This window comes from Microcebus murinus, chromosome 9, assembly GCF_040939455.1.
Source record: "Microcebus murinus isolate Inina chromosome 9, M.murinus_Inina_mat1.0, whole genome shotgun sequence".
Taxonomy (NCBI): Eukaryota; Metazoa; Chordata; class Mammalia; order Primates; family Cheirogaleidae; genus Microcebus; species Microcebus murinus.
This window is the reverse complement of record NC_134112.1, coordinates 86,348,737-86,367,837: the sequence shown is the minus strand read 5'-3', so window position 1 is coordinate 86,367,837 and position 19,101 is coordinate 86,348,737. Positions and strand designations below refer to the sequence as shown.

General features: G+C 47.6%; 1 protein-coding gene across 1 annotated transcript; it reads right to left on the bottom strand.

Annotated features, from left to right (window-relative positions):
- Nucleotides 1–235: 235 nt before the first annotated feature.
- Nucleotides 236–18,390, bottom strand: STRA8 (stimulated by retinoic acid 8). The gene is made up of 8 exons (XM_020289963.2): nt 18,193–18,390; nt 16,249–16,324; nt 15,696–15,780; nt 11,323–11,586; nt 10,224–10,491; nt 5,650–5,723; nt 3,105–3,216; nt 236–482 (listed from the first exon to the last, which is right to left on the bottom strand). Exons 1-8 carry the CDS (start codon nt 18,382–18,384, stop codon nt 408–410), a joined length of 1,146 nt encoding a protein of 381 aa, XP_020145552.2. The 5' UTR covers nt 18,385–18,390; the 3' UTR covers nt 236–407.
- Nucleotides 18,391–19,101: the final 711 nt, after the last annotated feature.

Below are 19,101 nucleotides of genomic sequence, written 5' to 3'. Positions count from 1 at the left end.
CAGGCAGCTGTAGAACTCTGTAGAACCCACCAGGGCAATGCCCTGTGCCCCGGACGTGCTGAAAGTGCCTGGTGTTATGCCACCTCCAGAGACAGATCCTGCCTGTCCTCCTCCTGAGTGGCCTGTGACCTGCGCCGCAGCTCACCTGGTACACCCATAGTAGGAGCACAGTGGATGCACGCCCTGGAGCAGGCCAGTCCCGTATACCAAACACCCCCAAAGACTGACACGGGGCCACGTTTCTCTTATGCTTTATAATAATCAGAAACTAAAACCATCACAATGCTTCTGGGAAAGCCCATTCCAAATAGTCCCAGAGACCACGGCAGGTACAATCTAAGCTACTAACATTCAAAATTGAGAACCGCCCATCCTCACTCATCTCTTCCCCTCTCAGCCTTTCTGCATTATAAATCTTCATCGTCAAAGGTCTCCATGCACCTCAACATGAGCATCTCATCGTCAATGGGAAGGGCTGCTTCCTGCAAAACACAGGGGGAAGGGGTTTCCTTTCACCCAAGGGCTTTAGGCCCCAGGCAGATAGGAAGGCCCCCGAATCTGGGGCATGCCTGCCTCCTCCAGTCTCTACCCCACATCTCTTCAGCTGCACTTTCATCTCCAGCTTTGGCCAGGAAGTAAGGACACAGTTAGTCCCATTTCCAACTCACTCGACCCAACACTCTGTGACTCTAGAAATGATATAGTAGGACTAGCTTCTTTCCTATCCTGAGAATTTCCAGGATCCCATAAGAAAAACAAGGGAAATCTTAAAGCTTTACTCAAGTGCCCAATAGAAGATGGTGAACGACACCATCGTGCACCCACCAATGGAACACCATGCAGCTGTTTTTTTTTTTTTAATAAAAGGAGATAGCTCCCTATCTGTGGGATATATTTTTTAAAAAGTGCAAAGTGCAAAGCAATGTGTCTAGTAGGCTACTATTTGTATTTGAAAAAATACGTAAATATCTGTAGAACATCCTTGGATGAGTGCACAAGAGACCGATCGTGGCAGTTGGTCTGCGGGAGGGTACCAGGTAGCAAGCCAGGGACACTGGTAGGAGAGACTAAGTTTCCATTGTATATCTTTTGATGAGTTTTGAGTTTTATGACATATACATGGGGTACCTATTAGGAGATAATTTTTTAAAAAGTAGCACTGTGTTTGCTTGGCAAGGGTTTCTCATTCCCTTTAAAATGACCCCAGCCAACCTCTTAGGAGTCTCCATTACTTCTCCCCCTAAAAGTATGTTCCTGGGTTTTTGCTCTTCCTGTCTGTCCCCACCCCATGTGTTATCCCTGCAGATCAGGGTTGATCCCAGCGGGCCACAGGCAGCATCCCTAACCCCAGTCAACCTTCTAACGAACGTGGGACCTGGTCCCAAGGGTGACATCCAGGTCAGGGGACGACCTCTGCACACCAGGCCTTTCCTGCTTCTCCAGGCTTTCCCGATGGGGTGGGGAAAGGGAGTCAGAGAGTGTCAGGTCAGGTGGTGCCCAGGACGATCACATGGGTGCCTTGTTCAGGGAGGAGACAATGGCAAAGGTAGAGACAAGAATGAAATTTCCTGTACGATGGTAAAATCTGGGGTGGGGGATGAAATTTCCCTCTTTACAATAGAGTCTATCAAAGCCCAAGGCCTCCTGCCCCGGAGCCACCTGGACAGCTTGCTCAAAATACGGATTCCTGGGCCTGCGCTCACGACACTCTATGGAAAGCTTGAGGCACCAGGACCCTGGATTTCTAATAGGCGCCAAGGCGGTTCTCGGGGGCCCTGCTCTATACGGACACTCTAATCTCTGCTGCTTCTCTCTTTTCTGCCGTGTGTGGAGAAAGGAAGGAGGGAATACATGCTGTTCTTATAATCTTCTCAAAGTCTCGGAAAAGTAGACGAATTTAACCACGTCCAAAATAAAGTGGGGACAGCTTCTCTAAAGAACGGTCGCCCAAAGATTGGCTAGAGTCGGGGACAAGCTGCAGGGAAGGGCTCTTCAGTCCAAGGGGGGATTCAACGTGGTCCCGGCAGGGGAAAATGAAGAATAGTGAGAAAAGGGTCAAGTTATGCCTCAGCCTACCGAACAGGTGTCTTAATTACTTTTAGACAAACATTTGCTATTATTATAGCTTGCCTTTAAAAATAAATGGTTGTGTATTTTAGGCCGGGCGCTGTGGCTCACGCCTGTAATCCTAGCTCTTGGGAGGCCGAGGCGGGCGGATTGCTCAAGGTCAGGAGTTCAAAACCAGCCTGAGCAAGAGCGAGACCCCGTCTCTACTATAAATAGAAAGAAATTAATTGGCCAACTGATATATATATAAAAAATTAGCCAGGCATGGTGGCGCATGCCTGTAGTCCCAGCTACCCGGGAGGCTGAGGCAGAAGGATCACTCGAGCCCAGGAGTTTGAGGTTGCTGTGAGGTAGGCTGACACCACGGCACTCACTCTAGCCTGGGCAACAAAGCGAGACTCTGTCTCCAAAAAAATAAAAAAATAAAAAAAATAAAAAAAAAAATAAATGGTTGTGTATTTTGCTATATTAGTAGAGAAAGGGCCTGAAAGGGCCTGTCTCCTTGGTGGCTCAGGCATAAGCCACGCCCCCGTGAAAGCTTCCAGGAGTGGACCCCCTAACCAAGGACCCCACTACTCACGCCGCCATCAGTGACACAGTCAGCTTTCTGGAAGCAGAAATTAATATCCTTCAAAAGCTAACAGTAAATATTACCCTGGGGTCTCAGAAGATGATGGAACAGCCCAGCCTTTTGCAAAGATGTCATCACCGGTTCACACAACATTTACAAATAAAAGCCTGCTAAGAGCGGCCCCTGGGGTCAGGTCCCAGCTTCAAAGGGCTCCCAGTCCAGGTCTGCCCTGGAGGACATCCCTCTGTCTCTTTCCTCAGTTTCCCCAGATGTCTTCTATTCTACAGGATGCATCAGGCTGCACTTGACTATCCACAGAGTAGGCCAGGGAGAATGAAAGGATGTCTCTGCCAGTGGCCCCCATGGTGTGATTGGGGTGAGGTCCCGAGGGGGCCCCCTCAAGAGCCCTTTTTGCCATCCTAAGGGGAGGTGGGCAGAGGTCTCACCGCACTCTGCTCTGGCCTACCTGTTTTAACTGAGCGTTAACACAACAAAGTCCTTTAAAAAACTCGATGATCTGCATATAGAGCTGAAAGTTTTCCTCTGGATTTTCTGCGTTGCAGCTGGCAAACATTGAACTGACAACAGAAAGAAGGAAGAGACAGCAAGTGTTCAGGATCCTAATCTTTCACTCTGCATCCCATCCCCGCTAGAATATCTGGATTACAGTGTGAACTAAGCACTTTAAAATTCTCGAACAGCACGGATCTCTTCTTGAAAGGTTTGCATTGCCTCTGCTCAAACGTCATGTCCGCGTCCCTCTGGAAAAATCGAGATTATGGTGAGACTGGCTCTTGTTCCCTAATTTAGTATTCTCAGCCGTGGCCTCTGGAAAAAGGGAGCAAGATTTCCTCTACCCCTCGGAGTCAACCTCCCCCAACAATCCCCTGCATTTCTGGGCCACTCAGGACAGACACTGCACATTTTGAGTTCAATCCCCTAAGATGCCCCTGCTCAGTGAGCCTAACTGGACTCAAGCCCTGGTGCAGAAAGCAGGCCTGTTTTCTCCCTGGGACAAGGGGAAATTCCCCGTGTGACTGGGGCCTTAGGGCACAGCGGCTGTGAGCTGTGCAGGACAGCCAGCGTTTTGACCTCACTTCCTTCTGGGAGGAGGTCCCACAGTCAGCTTAGGAACCCTCTGGCAGCAACCCCTGCCTCTTCTAGGGAAAGGAGAAAAGACCATTTTTAATAGGTTGTTTTTTTGTTCTTCGAGCAGGGTAAGCAGTTCTAAATACTGCTTGGCAAGTACACTTTGGCAGCTTCTCGACAAAGTTGTCTTTGCAGCCCAAGCCTAGCTCAGAAATAGGAATGTCTGCTTCCAGCCAGTTTCGGCAAAATGAAACCCTGCACAGAGTTTTGGAGAGGACAAAGCAATCCCATGTCTTCCCCAAGTGTGTCTAGGCCTGGGTGGGGCAGGAGGAAGGGAGGAACAAACGCTGATGCCTGGTTTGACTGAAGCTCTGCCAAGGGCTGTGGCCCCAAGGCAGCTCGGCAACCGGGAGCCCAGGTGACCATCCAGAGGGCAATGGAGATATTCGCTGGGCTCACAAGGACATATGTCACCCTCATTCCCAATGCAGAAAAACTAAATGTCCAGGCTTCTTTTAGCTGTGACACGAGCACAGGTATCAGAAGGACCTGTCCCTTCAGGCATAAGACCACAGCTTTTCAAGCAAAGCAGCAAGGGAATTTGAGTCCTAAACTAGCTCTCGCTCAGAAAATGCCCCTTAGGGTCAGAGTCAGTCAAGCTGCTTCTTGTTTTAAAATTTTCCAGATACTATTCTGTGTCTTCTCACTTCATAGGACCGGCCATCCCTTCTTCCCTCCTGCCAATCCACTGCCATCAGCACCGTGAACCGCAGCCTCCCCCTCTGCACAGCTCAGAGACCCGCCCAGGCCCAGGGCACAGGCCAGCTTCCATGTTGGCCCGGTTCTCCATGCCTCAGAGCTCCTGCCCACTTCTCCAAGATCGACTGCTGTGACCCACCCACAGGCTGCCCGACTCTGGGTGCTACAGACTGAATGTTTGTGTCCCCTGAAAACTCTTCTGCTGAAACCCCCACGGTGATGGTATTAGGAAGTGAGGCCTTTGGGAGGTGATTAGGTCATGAGGGTGGAGCCCCCATGCATGGGATTAGTGCCCTTATAAAAGAGAGATTCCTCGTCCCTTCCACCATGTGAGGTTATATCCAGAATATGCCATCTGAGAGGAAGCAGGCCCCTGGGAGACACTGTATCTGCTGGCACCTTCCCAGTCTTTAGAACCAGGAGAGAGAAATTTCTGTTGTTTATAAGCCACCCAGTCTATGATATGTAGTATCAGAATGGACTGAGAGCAGCCCTAGCAGGGATGAGCAGGACTAAGACACACTGAGAAAGCGGCCAGAAGCCTTTCCACACACTGGAGCTGATAATCTGGTGTGTCCCAGCCCTGCCCCGGGATGGAAGAATTATTATTGTCTTTTTTTAATTAAAAATTTTTTATATAGATTTAGGGGGTACAAGTTTTGTTACATGGATATATCGGGTAACGGTGGAGTCTGGACTTTTTGTGTAACCCTCACCTGATTAGCGTATGTAGTGCCCATTAGGTCATTTCTCATCCCACACCCCTTCCCACACACGTCCCACTCTCCCCCTCCCCCGTCCTTCCGAGTCTCCTGTGTCTATTACTCCTCTCTCTCTGTCACGTGCACTCATTATTTAGCTCCCACCTATGAGTGACAACATGTGGTATTTGGCTTTCTGTCTCTGAGTTATCTCACTTAAGACAATGGCCTTCAGTTAGGACAGAAGAAGTTTCTGCTCTAAGGATGCCCCAGACGATGACATGCCCAGGACAATCCTAGGACCGGCCCACTTCCAATCACAGAAAAAAGTGGATCGCCAAGAACATCCACTGCATCGTGCGGCTCTCCACCTGGGAGATGTGGAGGAGACTGGACACCCCCGCAGGGGCGCACACACACTCACACATGACAGTCACATACTGCTCACACCCTCTTCCTCACCTGGAGCTGGATGTACTTGGAGCCTCACTTTTGTCCAGGAAACTTGCCACATCGAAGGCATCTTCAAAAAGGATCTGAAAGAAAGCCAGAACTGCATGAGTCAGAAATAACTTAACAGTCTGACATCTGCACTCGGCTCCTGGGGAGAGCGGAGTGGAAGGCAGAGGGCACGTGTGCCCGAGCCCAGGGCCTCTGCTCAGTGATCTTCCCAGGATCTGAATTACTAAGCTCTGGATTTCCCAGGACAAACTGCCAACCCCGGAGGTGGCTGAGAGGGACAGGAAGCTCTGGGGACTGTGTCTCTTCTTGCTAAAGCAGGTGAGAGCTCAGGCAAGATGTAACAGACCAGAGCCTCAGTTTACAGTTGGGAAACGCTCTGGGTTAGGCTTCAGGGGGGCCGATTCCCTGCCAGTCACTAGCTGTGTGACATGGGATGAGCGATTTCATCTCTCGAATTCTCCTTTATAAAACAGGAATCACAGCAGTGCCTACTCATAGGGCTGCAGCAAGAGTTAAGAAAATACATGTGAACCACTTAGCACATAATAATGACTAAATATGTTAGCTGTTGTTGAACATTATCTGCTCTAGAAAGGAAATGCACATTCATTGTATAAATTCTGGGAAATAGAAACAGATAAAGCAAGTAACAATCACTGAGAAACAATGAGATATCCATTGTTGACACATTGATCCATTTCCCCCTCCAGTCACTTTCCCAGGCATACTTTATCATATATTTCCAAATTTGGAATCTTGCTATTTAGACAGTTTTTCATTCTGCTTTTCCCTCATTTGTTAAAGAATATTAAATATGCTACAGAAACATGATTTACACTTAGGATTGCCAGGTATAGCAAATACAAGTTAACTTTGAATTTCAGATAAAGAATGAATAATTTTTTAACATAAGAATGTTCCAAACATTGCCTGGGACATTTTTGTATTAAAAATTCAACTGGGACAGCGGTGTAGCAAGCAAGCAATGACCAGAAGCAAAGGTTTGCGGTTAGCTCATTGCCCCACCCAAGTAAATTCACGACAATTGGAAGAATTCCTCTGCCCTTCCTCTGTCCTACAAATTCCTCTGCCCTACACCAGCACACCTATAATCCTAGCTCTCTGGGAGGCTGAGGCGGGAGGATTGCTGGAGGTCACGAGTTCAAACCAGCCCGAGCAAGAGCAAGACCCCATCTCTACTATAAATAGAAAGAAATTAATTGGCCCATTAATATATATAGAAAGAAAAATTAACCGGGCATGGTGGTGCATGCCTGTAGTCCCAGCTACTTTGGAGGCTGAGGCAGGAGGATTGCTTGAGCCCAGGAGGTTGAGGTTGCCATGAGCTAGGCTGAGGCCATGGCACTCACTCTAGCCTGGGCAACAAAGTGAGACTCTCTCTCAAAAATTAAATGAATGCATGCATGCATGCATGAATGAATGAATGAACGAACGAAGGAAAAAATAAATAAATAAATAAATAAAAAAAAAAAAAAAAAAAAAAATTCAACTGGGCATGCTTTACTTTATCTGATGTCCCATTTATATTGGCGGTTGTTGCAAGGAGAGGCGAGGGAGTTCTCTGGCCCTGTGTTGGTGGGCACTGGCAGGTACTGGCAGGGTGTCACCTCACCCCTCCCTGGGACACACTGCCCTTCCCCAGAGAGCTGCTGTCTGCCCTTTTCGTCTTCTTTCAATTTGTTTCCCCAGAATTGAACAACCCCTTGGGACTCTGGTCCTCCTCCTAGTTTTCTGGACATTTTCTGGTGTCCTACTTGGTATCTCTTTGGTCATTTCAAAGATAACCAGGAAAGGGGCCAAGGAAAGGCCTGTGCTCACGTGTCCATCGGCCCAGAAGCCCATCAGCTGCACATTCCTCCCCAGCAGGCCTGAGACAGGGACCCAGGACCTAAATTCCTGTCCTCAATCCATCAGCCTACCAAAGTTGTAGGTCATACATTGTCCTCACACCTGCAAACCCCTCTCACAAGCCAGCCTGGGAGGGGAACCCTAGGCCCGGCTCTGTGGCCCTTCTGGAGTGGCCACTACACTTACTGGGCCTTGCCTCTTAGAACTGAAACAGAATTGTCTGGTGCCTTCCGGGCACACCCGACCCCGAGTCCAGGTGCTGGCCTCTACCGCAACTGCTCCACAGTAGAACCTCTCCAGGTGGGCCAGGAGCTGCAGCGGGTTCACCACAGCGGATTCAGAGGCCACAGCAGGAGTACCTGTGGCTTTGTCCCTGCCTGAGGCATGAGCACTCTCTGTTCCGCTTCCCTTATCACCCAGCCCTGGCTTGGCCCAAACGTGGGCACGGCGGTGCAGGCGGAGCCCTGCTCCTGAGCACAGCTGAGGGAATCTGCTGCCAGCTTCCCTTAACACCAGAACAGCAGCCCACAGCCCTCCCCGAGAAAAGTCCAGACAAGCTGTTTCCAGGATGCGGGGACATTAGCTTATGCGTGCTTTCTCTTTGGATCTGCTCCTTTGAGAAAGTGTTCACGCTGGCAGATGCTCACACGGTCGGAATTTGATGGAGTTGCTCAGGCATTTGGTATATACAGTCATGCGCGGTCTAATGACGACACATTCTGAGAAATGTGTCCTTAGGTGATTTTGTCATTGTGTGAATGTCATAGAGTGTACTTACACAAACCTAGATGGTATGCATATTTTTATTTATTTCTATTTTTTCATATGGAAATGAAATATCCCAGTTCCATTACTGAACATCAATCATTTCCCCTATTTGATCTGCAATGCCAACGTCAAGTGCCATGTGTCAGGTTTCTATGTAGGCCCATTATAATCTCGTGGGACCACCCTTGTATATGTGATAAATCACTGACTAAAACATTGCTATGCAGCGCATGACTGTATTTTCCTTTTGTCTTCTTTGTGTGAGACTCCAAGGCTAGGCACTCTGGGGCTATAAAGACACCTGGCCTGGCCACCCTTTCACACATGCCTTCTCTATGAGGGCTTTGGCTACCAGTTGTCTGGCTGTGCCTGAGCCATTATGGTGGACCCAACATTAGAGGAGAAACAGATCAGAAACCACAGTCTGGTGGACTGATGACTGCATAGGGGAGGGGCTAAGGCAGTAGCTGATTGACCACGTCTGCACTGAGAGTTCCCGCCAATTACACCCACGTGCATCGGCCACCTGGGGTGCTTTTTAAAAACGCAGATCCTGAGACCCCACCCTCAGGGACTCTGATTCCCCGGGTCTAGGGTAGGAGCCAGGCACGTGCCTTTTCACTGAACTCCATCCACAGGTGATTCAGTTGAGAAGCATCAGGGGAGATAATAGAGAGGTGACCATCAACAGGTAACTAAAGGGCAGAGTGATTTTAGAAGAATATGGGATGAAAGAGATACAATCCCTGAAGCAGAAACTGGGTGTCCTGCGCAAGTCACACTGCTTGCTAGGCCTATAAACTGGAAGGACAGGACTGGGTGACATCTCTGTTGTTCTCCAAGCTTGGGCCTGATAGTTGTGGAACTTTCCAGAAGGATGGGGGCATTTCAGGGTGTACCTCTCCCCAGGGGCAGAGGCAGTCAGAAGCTCTCTGGCTCTGAGACTGCACAGAGAGACACCGGGAGACTAGCATGGCCATCTCCTCAAAGCGACCACCCACCGAGGGGCCTTTGCGAAGCCAGGGCAAGGAGGTGTCATTTACTAGGCTGCTACATGTCCCGCAAAGCACAAGGGGTGACGATAGCAAAGAATGGCCTGCCCTGGCGCTAGAGGAGCGAGGGCAGCCTTGGCCTGCGTAGCAGCAGCAGCAATCTTCAGCGGCTCCCCTAATTCCGCAAGAGCAGCGGTGGGCCCACTTTTATCTCACTGCAGGGCGACTGCTAATGCCACCCGATGTTCTGCCTTGCAGACCACGGCCGTCCTAACCAGTGCGCTCAAATGCGGAGCAATGTACTATACAGACCCTGTCGTCCTCGCCTTCTCTTCACCGAGAGGTCGTGGTACCCTTGGGGGAAGAAAACTGACCGCCTTGCAGGGACTGGACCTGATTGGTCCAAAGGTGAGCCTCTCTCAACTGCCGGTCATTGGTTCAGTAAGCTGGCAATCTGGCCAGTTCTGGCCAATGAGAGGGAAGGAGGGGTGGTGGAAGTTTCTGGAAAAGTTCTTCCTTGGCCCTTAAGAAAGAGGTTTCATAGGAGATCGTGTTTTATGCTATGTCAAGGTGGAAGAGGGGTGGCTCTATTGCTCCAGCTGCCCTTCCACAGCCACAGGGGCGGGGAGTAGGGAGTGGGCAGGTGGGAAGGATGGGCAGAGGGAAGGGAGGACCCCAGCCCTGCCCTGGACCTCCCTGCTGTTGAGCGCTACATTGCTTCATGGTTAATACCCGAGTCACTGGCTTCCAAAAGAATGCGACAGGGACAGCCTCGTAGGCCTTCCCTTCCCTGATACCCACGAAAAGGCCAGGAAACCAACAGGAGAAAAAGAAGTGCCGTCCCGCGGTCACCGAGATGATGTTGAGAAAGTCAGAAACCTGCGTGAGCCGGCACCCAGACGCTAACCGCACAGCCCTGGCCCCGGCCGGCGGGGCACTGCTCACCTCCTCGGGCGTGGAGACCAGCGAGCAGCTGGCGCCCTGGCTGTCCACGCCGCTGTCCTTCACGCTGCCCTCGGGGCGGGCCGGCTCCTGCGCGGCGCCCGCCTGCATCTGCGCCCAGGCCTGCAGCAGGCTGGCCTTCCTCTCCTCCGACAGGTTCTGCCACAGGTGGGAGATGGCCGCGGACACGATGGGCAGCGTCACCTCCTGCGAGGAGACGATACCGTTGCCGGTCAGAAGGTCCATCGTCTGCTTGTAAAAGTTGAGATACCTGGAACAGAAGCGGCGCCAACTCTCAGGCCTGAGGCTCGTGGCTGAAGCCGTCCCTCATTCCCAGCCTAGGCCACGGCCACCAGGGGCTCAGCCTTGCTGATCTGCACGCCCCTGACCCTTAGAGAGCAGAGCGGTCTTGGGAGGCGTGGAGGACACAGATCGGGGCTTTTGAGGCCCCTCCCCGAGTCCTGCCAGTGCCTGGTGACGTGAAGCTCCCTGCCCTTAGAGGAGAGGAGAGGTGTGGCCGGCTCATGTCTCATCCAATGGGAAAATTCCTTAAAGTTCTGAGCCCGTGAATGCGCAGGCATGCTATGACTCCTGCTTTAGACTTAATGAAAAATTAAATTTGGGGGCTGCAAGTTGTGCCTTCGGCTGTGGAGTGAGCTTCCTCCTGGGGGGCCAACACCTCTGGAAGCCACCATGGCGGCTGAGGGGGCCCGAGTCTGTGGAGGAGGCAGTGCCGGGGGTGTCTGAGCCTGCCCTGCCCCGTGTGTCTCTCTGTGAGCCCAGCCAGAGTTGTGGAGGGTGGTGTGGGCGTGTTGGGGGAGGTGAGGGGGAGATTCATCCCTCATAATCACCATCAACCCCGCAGGCACCCCAAATAAACATCCAGTTTAAGTAAAAACAGTGTAGGTGCTGTACAAATGTAGCTTTGAGATTGTATCTCTAGCACCTCCACCAATCTCATCCCCAAGCCCTTCCTGTAGGAAAATTCTGGAGCTTCCATTCAGGGCCTGGTCTGAGTCATGCCTCCAGGCTGCAGCACACCCCAGCTGGAACCTCTGTCCCCTTCCCCACAGAAGGGAGTTCCCCACCCAGTTGTTCACACCGTTCAAATTCCATGAGGTCTGGTGACAAAGTGCCTGGAGAGTGTAAGAGCTCTACTTTTTTCTCCTCTTCCTCCTCTTCCTCTTCCTCTTCCTCTTCTTCTTCCTCTTCCTCCTCCACCTCCACCACCCCCTCCTCCTCCTCCTCCTCCTCTTGGTCTTCCTCTTCCTCCTCCTCCTCTTCCTCCTCCTGGGCATCCTTCCCCACAGCCTCAGTTGGGCACCAGGAGGAGGAGCCGTTCAGAGGAAACCCATTTGAGAACAGGCTGAGGCGGAGAAAACAGAAACAATGTCTGATACCGCTCATGAACATGGGCGCAGAAACTCAATGCAATTTTAGCAATTCTATAAAATCCAACTATATATATCTTAAAAAAGTTTATACATTGTGACCAAGTAGGCTTTATCCTAGAAATGCAAGGGCTGGTTCAACATTTGAAAATTAATCAGCGTAATTCACCGTATCAACAGACTAAAGAAGAAAAACTGTATGATCTCAATACATGCAGAAAAAACAACTGACAAAATCAGTACTCATTGATGATAAAAACTCACAGCAAATTAAGAATGGAAACTTTCTTAACCTGATAAAGGATATCTACAAAAACTCTCATAGCTGTTACAACATCATACTTAATTGTAAAAGACTGTTTCCCCCTAAAATCAGGAATAAGATAAGGATGTGTACCCTTACCACTTTTATTCAAAATCATACTAGAGCTTTTAGCCATTCCAATAAAGTCAGCAAAAGAAATAAAAGATGTACAGATTGGAATGGAAAAAGTAAATGTGTCTTCATTTGTAGACCATGTAATTATCTACGTAGAAAATCTCAAAGAATCTACAAACGTGACTAGGACTAAGAAGGGAATTTAGCAAGGTTGAAGATACAAGGTCAATATATAAAAATCAATAGTATTTCTGTATATTAGCAATGAACAATTGAAAATGGAAATTTTAAAAAGTATCATTAAAATAGCACCAAAAACTATGAAATACTTAGGTTTGCACCAAAAGCTCAATCTATTTTAAAAAAGAATAAGGCCGGGCGTGGTGGCTCACGCCTGTAATCCTAGCTCTCTGGGAGGCCGAGGCAGACGGATTGCTCGAGGGTCAGGGGTTCAAAACCAGCCTGAGCAAGAGCGAGACCCGTCTCTACTATAAATAGAAAGAAATTAATTGGCCAACTAATATATATAGAAGCAATTGGCCGGGCATGGTGGCACATGCCTGTAGTCCCAGCTACTTGGGAGGCTGAGGCAGGAGGATCACTTGAGCCCAGGAGTTTGAGGTTGCTGTGAGCTAGGCTGACGCCACGGCACTCACTCTAGCCTGGGCAACAAAGCAAGACTCTGCCTCAAAAATAAATAAATAAATAAATAGAAATAAAAAAAGAATAAATTGGACTCATTATAATTAAAAAATTCTGCTCTTCAAAAGACACTTTTTTTTTTTTTTTTTTTTTTTTGAGACAGAGTCTCGCTTTGTTGCCCAGGCTAGAGTGAGTGCCGTGGCGTCAGCCTAGCTCACAGCAACCTCAAACTCCTGGCTCAAGCAATCCTCCTGCCTCAGCCTCCCAAGTAGCTGGGACTACAGGCATTCGCCACCATGCCCGGCTAATTTTTTGTATATATTAGTTGGCCAATTAATTTCTTTCTATTTATAGTAGAGACGGGGTCTCGCTCTTGCTCAGGCTGATTTCGAACTCCTGACCTCGAGCAATCCGCCCGCCTCGGCCTCCCAGAGAGCTAGGATTACAGCAAAAGACACTTTTAAGAGAACGAGAGAATATGACACAATTTGGAAAGTTAGTAATCCTGGGTATGTTATGTATACACACATATATTACACACATATATAATTGGATTATATATTATTGCTAACATTGTGTTTAACAATTGATTATACCTATAGGAATAATCCTCAAGGTATCATGTTGAATTAAAAAAGCAAGCTTACCAGAAAAAATCATAGGAAAATTCTTTTTTTTTTTTTTTTTTTTTTTTTTTTCCTACTTAACCAACTAGGAAAGGAAAATTCTTTTTTACACCCACTTGATCTTAGCCAAAAGGCCGAGAAGCGATGGAAAATTCTTTTAAAAAAACAAAAACTCTCGGCTGGGCGTGGTGGCTCACGCCTGTAATCCTAGCACTCTGGGAGGCAGTGGCGGGAGGATCACTGAAGGTCAGGAGTTTGAAACCAGCCTGAGCAAGAGTGAGACCTCATCTCTACTAAAAATACAAAGAAATTAGCTGGACAACTTAAAATATATAGAAAAAATTAGTTGGGCATGGTGGCACATGCCTGTAGTTCCAGCTCCTTGGGAGGCTGAGGCAGAAGGATTGCTTGAGCTCAGGAGTTTGAGGTTGCTGTGAGCTAGGCTGATGCCACAGCACTCTAGCCTGGACAACAGTGACACTCTGTCTCAAAAAAAAAAAAAAAAAAAAAAAAAACCTCTCAGAGCAGAGAAAAAGTCTAAGTATTTCCCGAAAACTCAGGTGCCATACATTAGGCTTTAGTTTTGCATGGCAAAAGCAAAAACAAAATTATAAATGACCAAAGGAAAATTTTTTGCAAGTCTTATTATAATAGAAAGCTAATTTCTCTGTATATATAAAGAGCTTGCACAATTAAATATGAAAAAGATCACCAGCCCAACAAGAAAATGAGCAAAACATTTACAAATGGTTTCGAGGAAGGGAAATACAAATGATCTTGAATAAAGGCACTTAAAGTTCATTCATATTTAATTCATGAATTAATATATAATAATTATAAAATAGAGTTAATCTATTCCTATACTGGTGCCACAGTTTTAATTGTTGTAGTAAAAAATCCTCCCTAATTGTTATGATTATAAAAGAAATTTAGCCACTTTTCTATGGGCAAGTGATACAAGTATTGATAAGATGTTAGTATGTTAATAAAGTTCGTATCTTATAGCAGTATAGAAAGGACGGCTTATATAATAAATGGGATTGAGATCACTAGCTATCCATTTGGGAAAAGCAAATGTAGACTCCTCCTTCACTGAGACCCTCTCCCAGGCTGATTGTGAGGTAGGGCCCAGTCTGATTTTGAAAACAAGGCTACAAACGCATTGCCCCGGGGCATTCAACACACTCGTGCACCACACCTGCCTCCTCCTCTCTGAGACCAGAATGGTCATCGAAGCTATCTGTATAACTATACAGGTGGTTATTTTCTTCTTGACACTTTTGTGAATTTTTTCACATTGTCTACAACTTGAGTTTTGCTGAATTTTTTATAATTTATTATTTTCCCCTGATTGTTTCCTTTAAGATAGAACACACATTCATTGTTAAAAAATTTTGGAAAATATGGAAAAGCACAGAGAGGAAGTTAGAAGTCAATAAGAGACTCTACTGAAAACATTAGGAAACACCATCCCCTCATTCAGCAGGCTTTTGGTGGGCTCTGAAGAGCAAGTAGTTTGCAGTCCCCTTCTCAGAGGGGGTAGAGATGGCTTGTTTCTGTGTGTCTCATGAGAGGCCAACCTGGATATACAACATGCCACTCAAACTGGGGCCCCCTGAGATGACAGGGGCCGGGCCATTGCCTGCAACGTCCAGGCTGCCATGGAAGCAGCTATGCATGATGAAGACGCAGTGCAGGGGTGAGGCTGTCCTTTGACAGCAGAGCAAAGAAAATACTCACACAGTGCACATAAAAAGCCCAGATAGTGTTAAGAGAAAATACAAAGCATGAGAGCATAAAAGTACGAGAAAGATATTTCTCAAATCAGTTTCTGTTTCACAGTTTGAATGTGACATTATTAATAATGTTCCCCCTTCAGTATCCATGACACCCGGGTGTACTACGATTCCTTTTCATCTGTGAAGTCCCATTTGGCTTTTCTTAGGTTCCCATGAGGCTTGGAAAGTAGGCTGAGATTTGTATTTTCCTTATTTTCATACGTATGTCTAATAAAGCCATTAGTTGAGGGTTTTAAAAAAACGATATATAGGAAAAGCCATAATACAATGTAAACACTATGATCTCATTTCTCTAAAAACTAATGTGCAACATTTTTTAAAAAACTAGATGGATATTAAAAAAATCTAGATGATATTTTTCAAAATTAACATTGATTTTCTTTGCGAGGTGAGATGATATATATTTTTGGGCTTTTCTGTATTTTCTATATCTATAATAAGCATGGATTGTTTTTATAATCAGGAAAAAATTCAATGCATGTTACTAGAATAAAAGAGAAAAGAATTATCTCCAGCACAAAACTGTTTTAAATGGGTGCGCAGTAGCCTGGATGGTTCTGCAGGGTGGAGGGTGAGCTGCTACCATCTGGCACCCATGGCTGTGGGTATGGGGCAGCCCTCCTGGAGCTGGCTCTTACCTATCATTTCCAGAGTACAGACTGGCATATTCTTCCTTGACCTCCTCTAAACTGCTTGCATTCCCATCCGCCAGGTTGAAGGATTCTATTGAGGAGTTGAAGGCAAGGGTCACAAAGGGGAAAGTCATGCCTGTGTGGAGTCTTCTCAGCCTTTCTGGCCCAGGTGGACCTTGGATGGGGTCCTGAACCCTCCCAGGGTCAGCGATAGGGAGGCCAGAGCCCAGTTTCCCCCTGTTTTTCTAGGTGTGAGGGGAGAGCACTGGACTGGCCCGCTTCTCCTCTGGCCTCTGAAGATGAGACCCGGTGCCTTCAGCAACACCCCAATGGGGAACTCATCAGAAATCAGTGACTCCTGCCTGTCCTGCCGGACTGCAGGCTCCTGAGGACAGGTGCAAGACTCTCAATCTTGGCCCACGCACAGTGTATGGCACACAGTAGGGTTTCAATAAATATATGTTGACTTGGTGTAACCCAGTCTCTCTGTTTTCAATAAAAAACCTGAACCAGCCTTCTCCCGGGAGGGAGAGGGAAGTGGCAGGTAGGGATCTATTACCTTTCAGCTTCAGCAAATTATCCAGGGTTTGTTCCAGTTCTTGAATGTGATTCTTCGTCTTATTGAGAATCTGCCACTGAGGACAGAGAGACAATGCTGAAATGCCAGCCCTTCGTTGCAGAGACTGGTTTTGTGGACCCAGGACCCCTGTCCCTGGGCTGAGGCTGTGCTCCCTTGGATGCAAAGTCACATCCCTTGACCAGTAAAAAGGATGGGAAGTTCGTTCTGATGCACAGGAGGCATGTATCCAAAAATGGATTCTCACCGAAATGCCAAAATACTTGGAAACAATCAAGCTTCATTCAGCAAACTATTAGTGCTGTACAAAGGCAAATGACCACAGAGGCTACTTGAAGGTGGAATAAACGGTGACTGAGGGGGCACAGTCTGGACTAGTGGCAACCCCAGGCTTGCACAGAGGCACAGAGGTAGGCTTCAGCTCAGTTTTAACAATGTGCAACTGCCTAGTTAATATTAAATATGCTACTCACAATATTGTTTGTTTGCTAAATGCGTACACACCAGATTATCTAAAAACTGATCAAAGGCTCTGCCAACTTGAACTCTAAATTTTCCCTTTCCTCCTCTTTCCTTTACTACCTTCTTCCTTCCCTCTTTATTTCTTCTCTCCTTCCTTCTTGTATGTAACATTATAGTCAAAATGGTAATTGCAAGATTATTCAAAAGCAAGAAATGCTAAGTGTCATTGATTAGGCTGACTACCTATATCTGTCAGGGGTTATATACATTCCTCCGATATGCACAAGGGCAAAGCTGTGTGCTGAGCCCCAGGGATACAGAGTACATAAGACAGTCTCTGCTTTCAGGGTGCAGAGACATTCTAACAGGGAAGAAAAGTGTGAAAACAACTCCTCATAACACAAGATAGAATTAAGTAAGTGCTAACAAGGGCTAAAAGCAAAAGGTTGTAGAAATATACAAGGGGGAGTGAATATTCCAACTGGAGGGATCCAGAAGATTCTGTGGAGCAGGACAGCTGAGCAGAGTGAGCCAAGCCGAGCTTTGAAGTGTGCCCAGAACCTCAAAGGCAGAGCTAACTGCGTGAGCAAAGACACAGAGGCTGGGAGAGGCAGGCCTTGTTCAGGGAACTGCCACAGGGAGATGTGGCCAGACTGCTTGGGCAGTGGGGGGTCGGGGGGACCCAAAGCAGCTAGGGGGTGGTACCCTGAGTTTTGCCATTCTAGATTGCCAGGGATTCTGGCTGGTGCCTAAAAAGGAGACTTGAGGGGAGCTGGAAGCACAGTGATCTGCCAACCCAGAGAAAGAGAAGGTGAAGGGAACAGCAGCTACTGGAGAACACAGTCGATTGCAAGAACACTCTGAACACTGCTTTCAGAGCAAGTCCCCACAATGCTTCTACACATTCTGCTTTGCCTAGTGCTGGGTTCATGATTATGCTGTTGAGTCAGCAAGGACTCTGAACCCAGGGCCAAGTGATTGCCAGAATCTTGGTCTTGTTCTTAGGGTAAGAAGATATTCTCTGGCTACTATGGTCCGAATGTTTGTATCCTCCCCAAAATTCATATGTTGAAACCTAATCCCCAGTGTGATAATATTAAGAGGTGGGACCTTTTGGGAGGTGATTGAGTCATGGGGACAGAGCCTCATGAATGGGATTAATGTCCTTATTAAAAGAGGCCCAAAGGAGATTGTTTGCCCTTCCATCATGCGAGGAAGCAGCAAGAAGCCATATCTATGAACTAGAGAGCAGGCCCTCACCAGACACCTAATCTGCTGGCACCTTGATCTTGCACTTTCCAGCCTCCAGAACTGTAAGCCAAAAATTTCTGTTGTTTTTAAGTTACCTGGTCTAAGGTATTTGTTGCCACGCAGCAGGGGTGGCAGCTCCAGGCCAGTCCCCACCTTGCAGCACGGTCCCATCACGTGTGGAAACATCTCCTCCCCACACCCAGGTCCCCATACCTTTGAGGCGGTGAGATCAGAATGGGAGTAAACGGTCTGCCTGAGGTTGCTGAAGAGCCCTGCCAGAGTGGCTCGGTGGCGGGCCTGGGACAGGCGTCTTCGGGCCACCCTCGGCTCGAGCTCCTGTAGCTGCTCTGGTGGCCCGGGCATTGGTTTGCCACCGGGGTCACTGCCTTCTTCAAGGGTCGCCATTATAAGCTGCAATGTAATATGGATTTTTTTTTGCCCTAAATAATAAAAATACAATATTAAAGGGAAAGGAAGGGAGATTGCAGGAGATAGATAGGAGGGACCCAAACCAATGAATATCATCAATAACAGATACAAAATAAATCACTGAAGACACAAAATCTGTTACTGAAGCTTGATTCCTAAAATCACAAGTCACTCATGTTGGATTTACAGTTGAGGGGCACTGGGACTTACCTCAGGAAGTTTCCAGCACATTGCAGGTATGCACCAGACACTTGTTAATTCCAAGCGTGGCCAAGGAGAAGAGCCATAGCCTGAGATCTTGGCTTTACTGTCTGTTCAAAGTGGGACAGGTATGTGTCCCACCCTGTGAGGTCTTTGCTACCTTAAGAATGACTCCTCTTTGACCTGAGTAGTGGTTACACACGTGTATACATATGAAAATAAATCCCTCAAGGTGTACACTTCAGATTTGTGAACTTTTCTGTGAATAGGTCTTTTCAAAAAGAAAGAGGACAATGTACTTTACCACCTGTGAAAGCAAGAAGTCTTCTGACAACAGAGAGGCAGAATGGGGTTTGCCTTGTATTGCATCTAGTGGGTTCTGAAGATGATCATTATGTCATCCTTTGTCACATCTGAGCTTACAAACCAGGAGCCCTTTCCAAAGTGAGGTGATTCTGGGACTGATACGCAATAGCCAGAGACAGGTGCCAG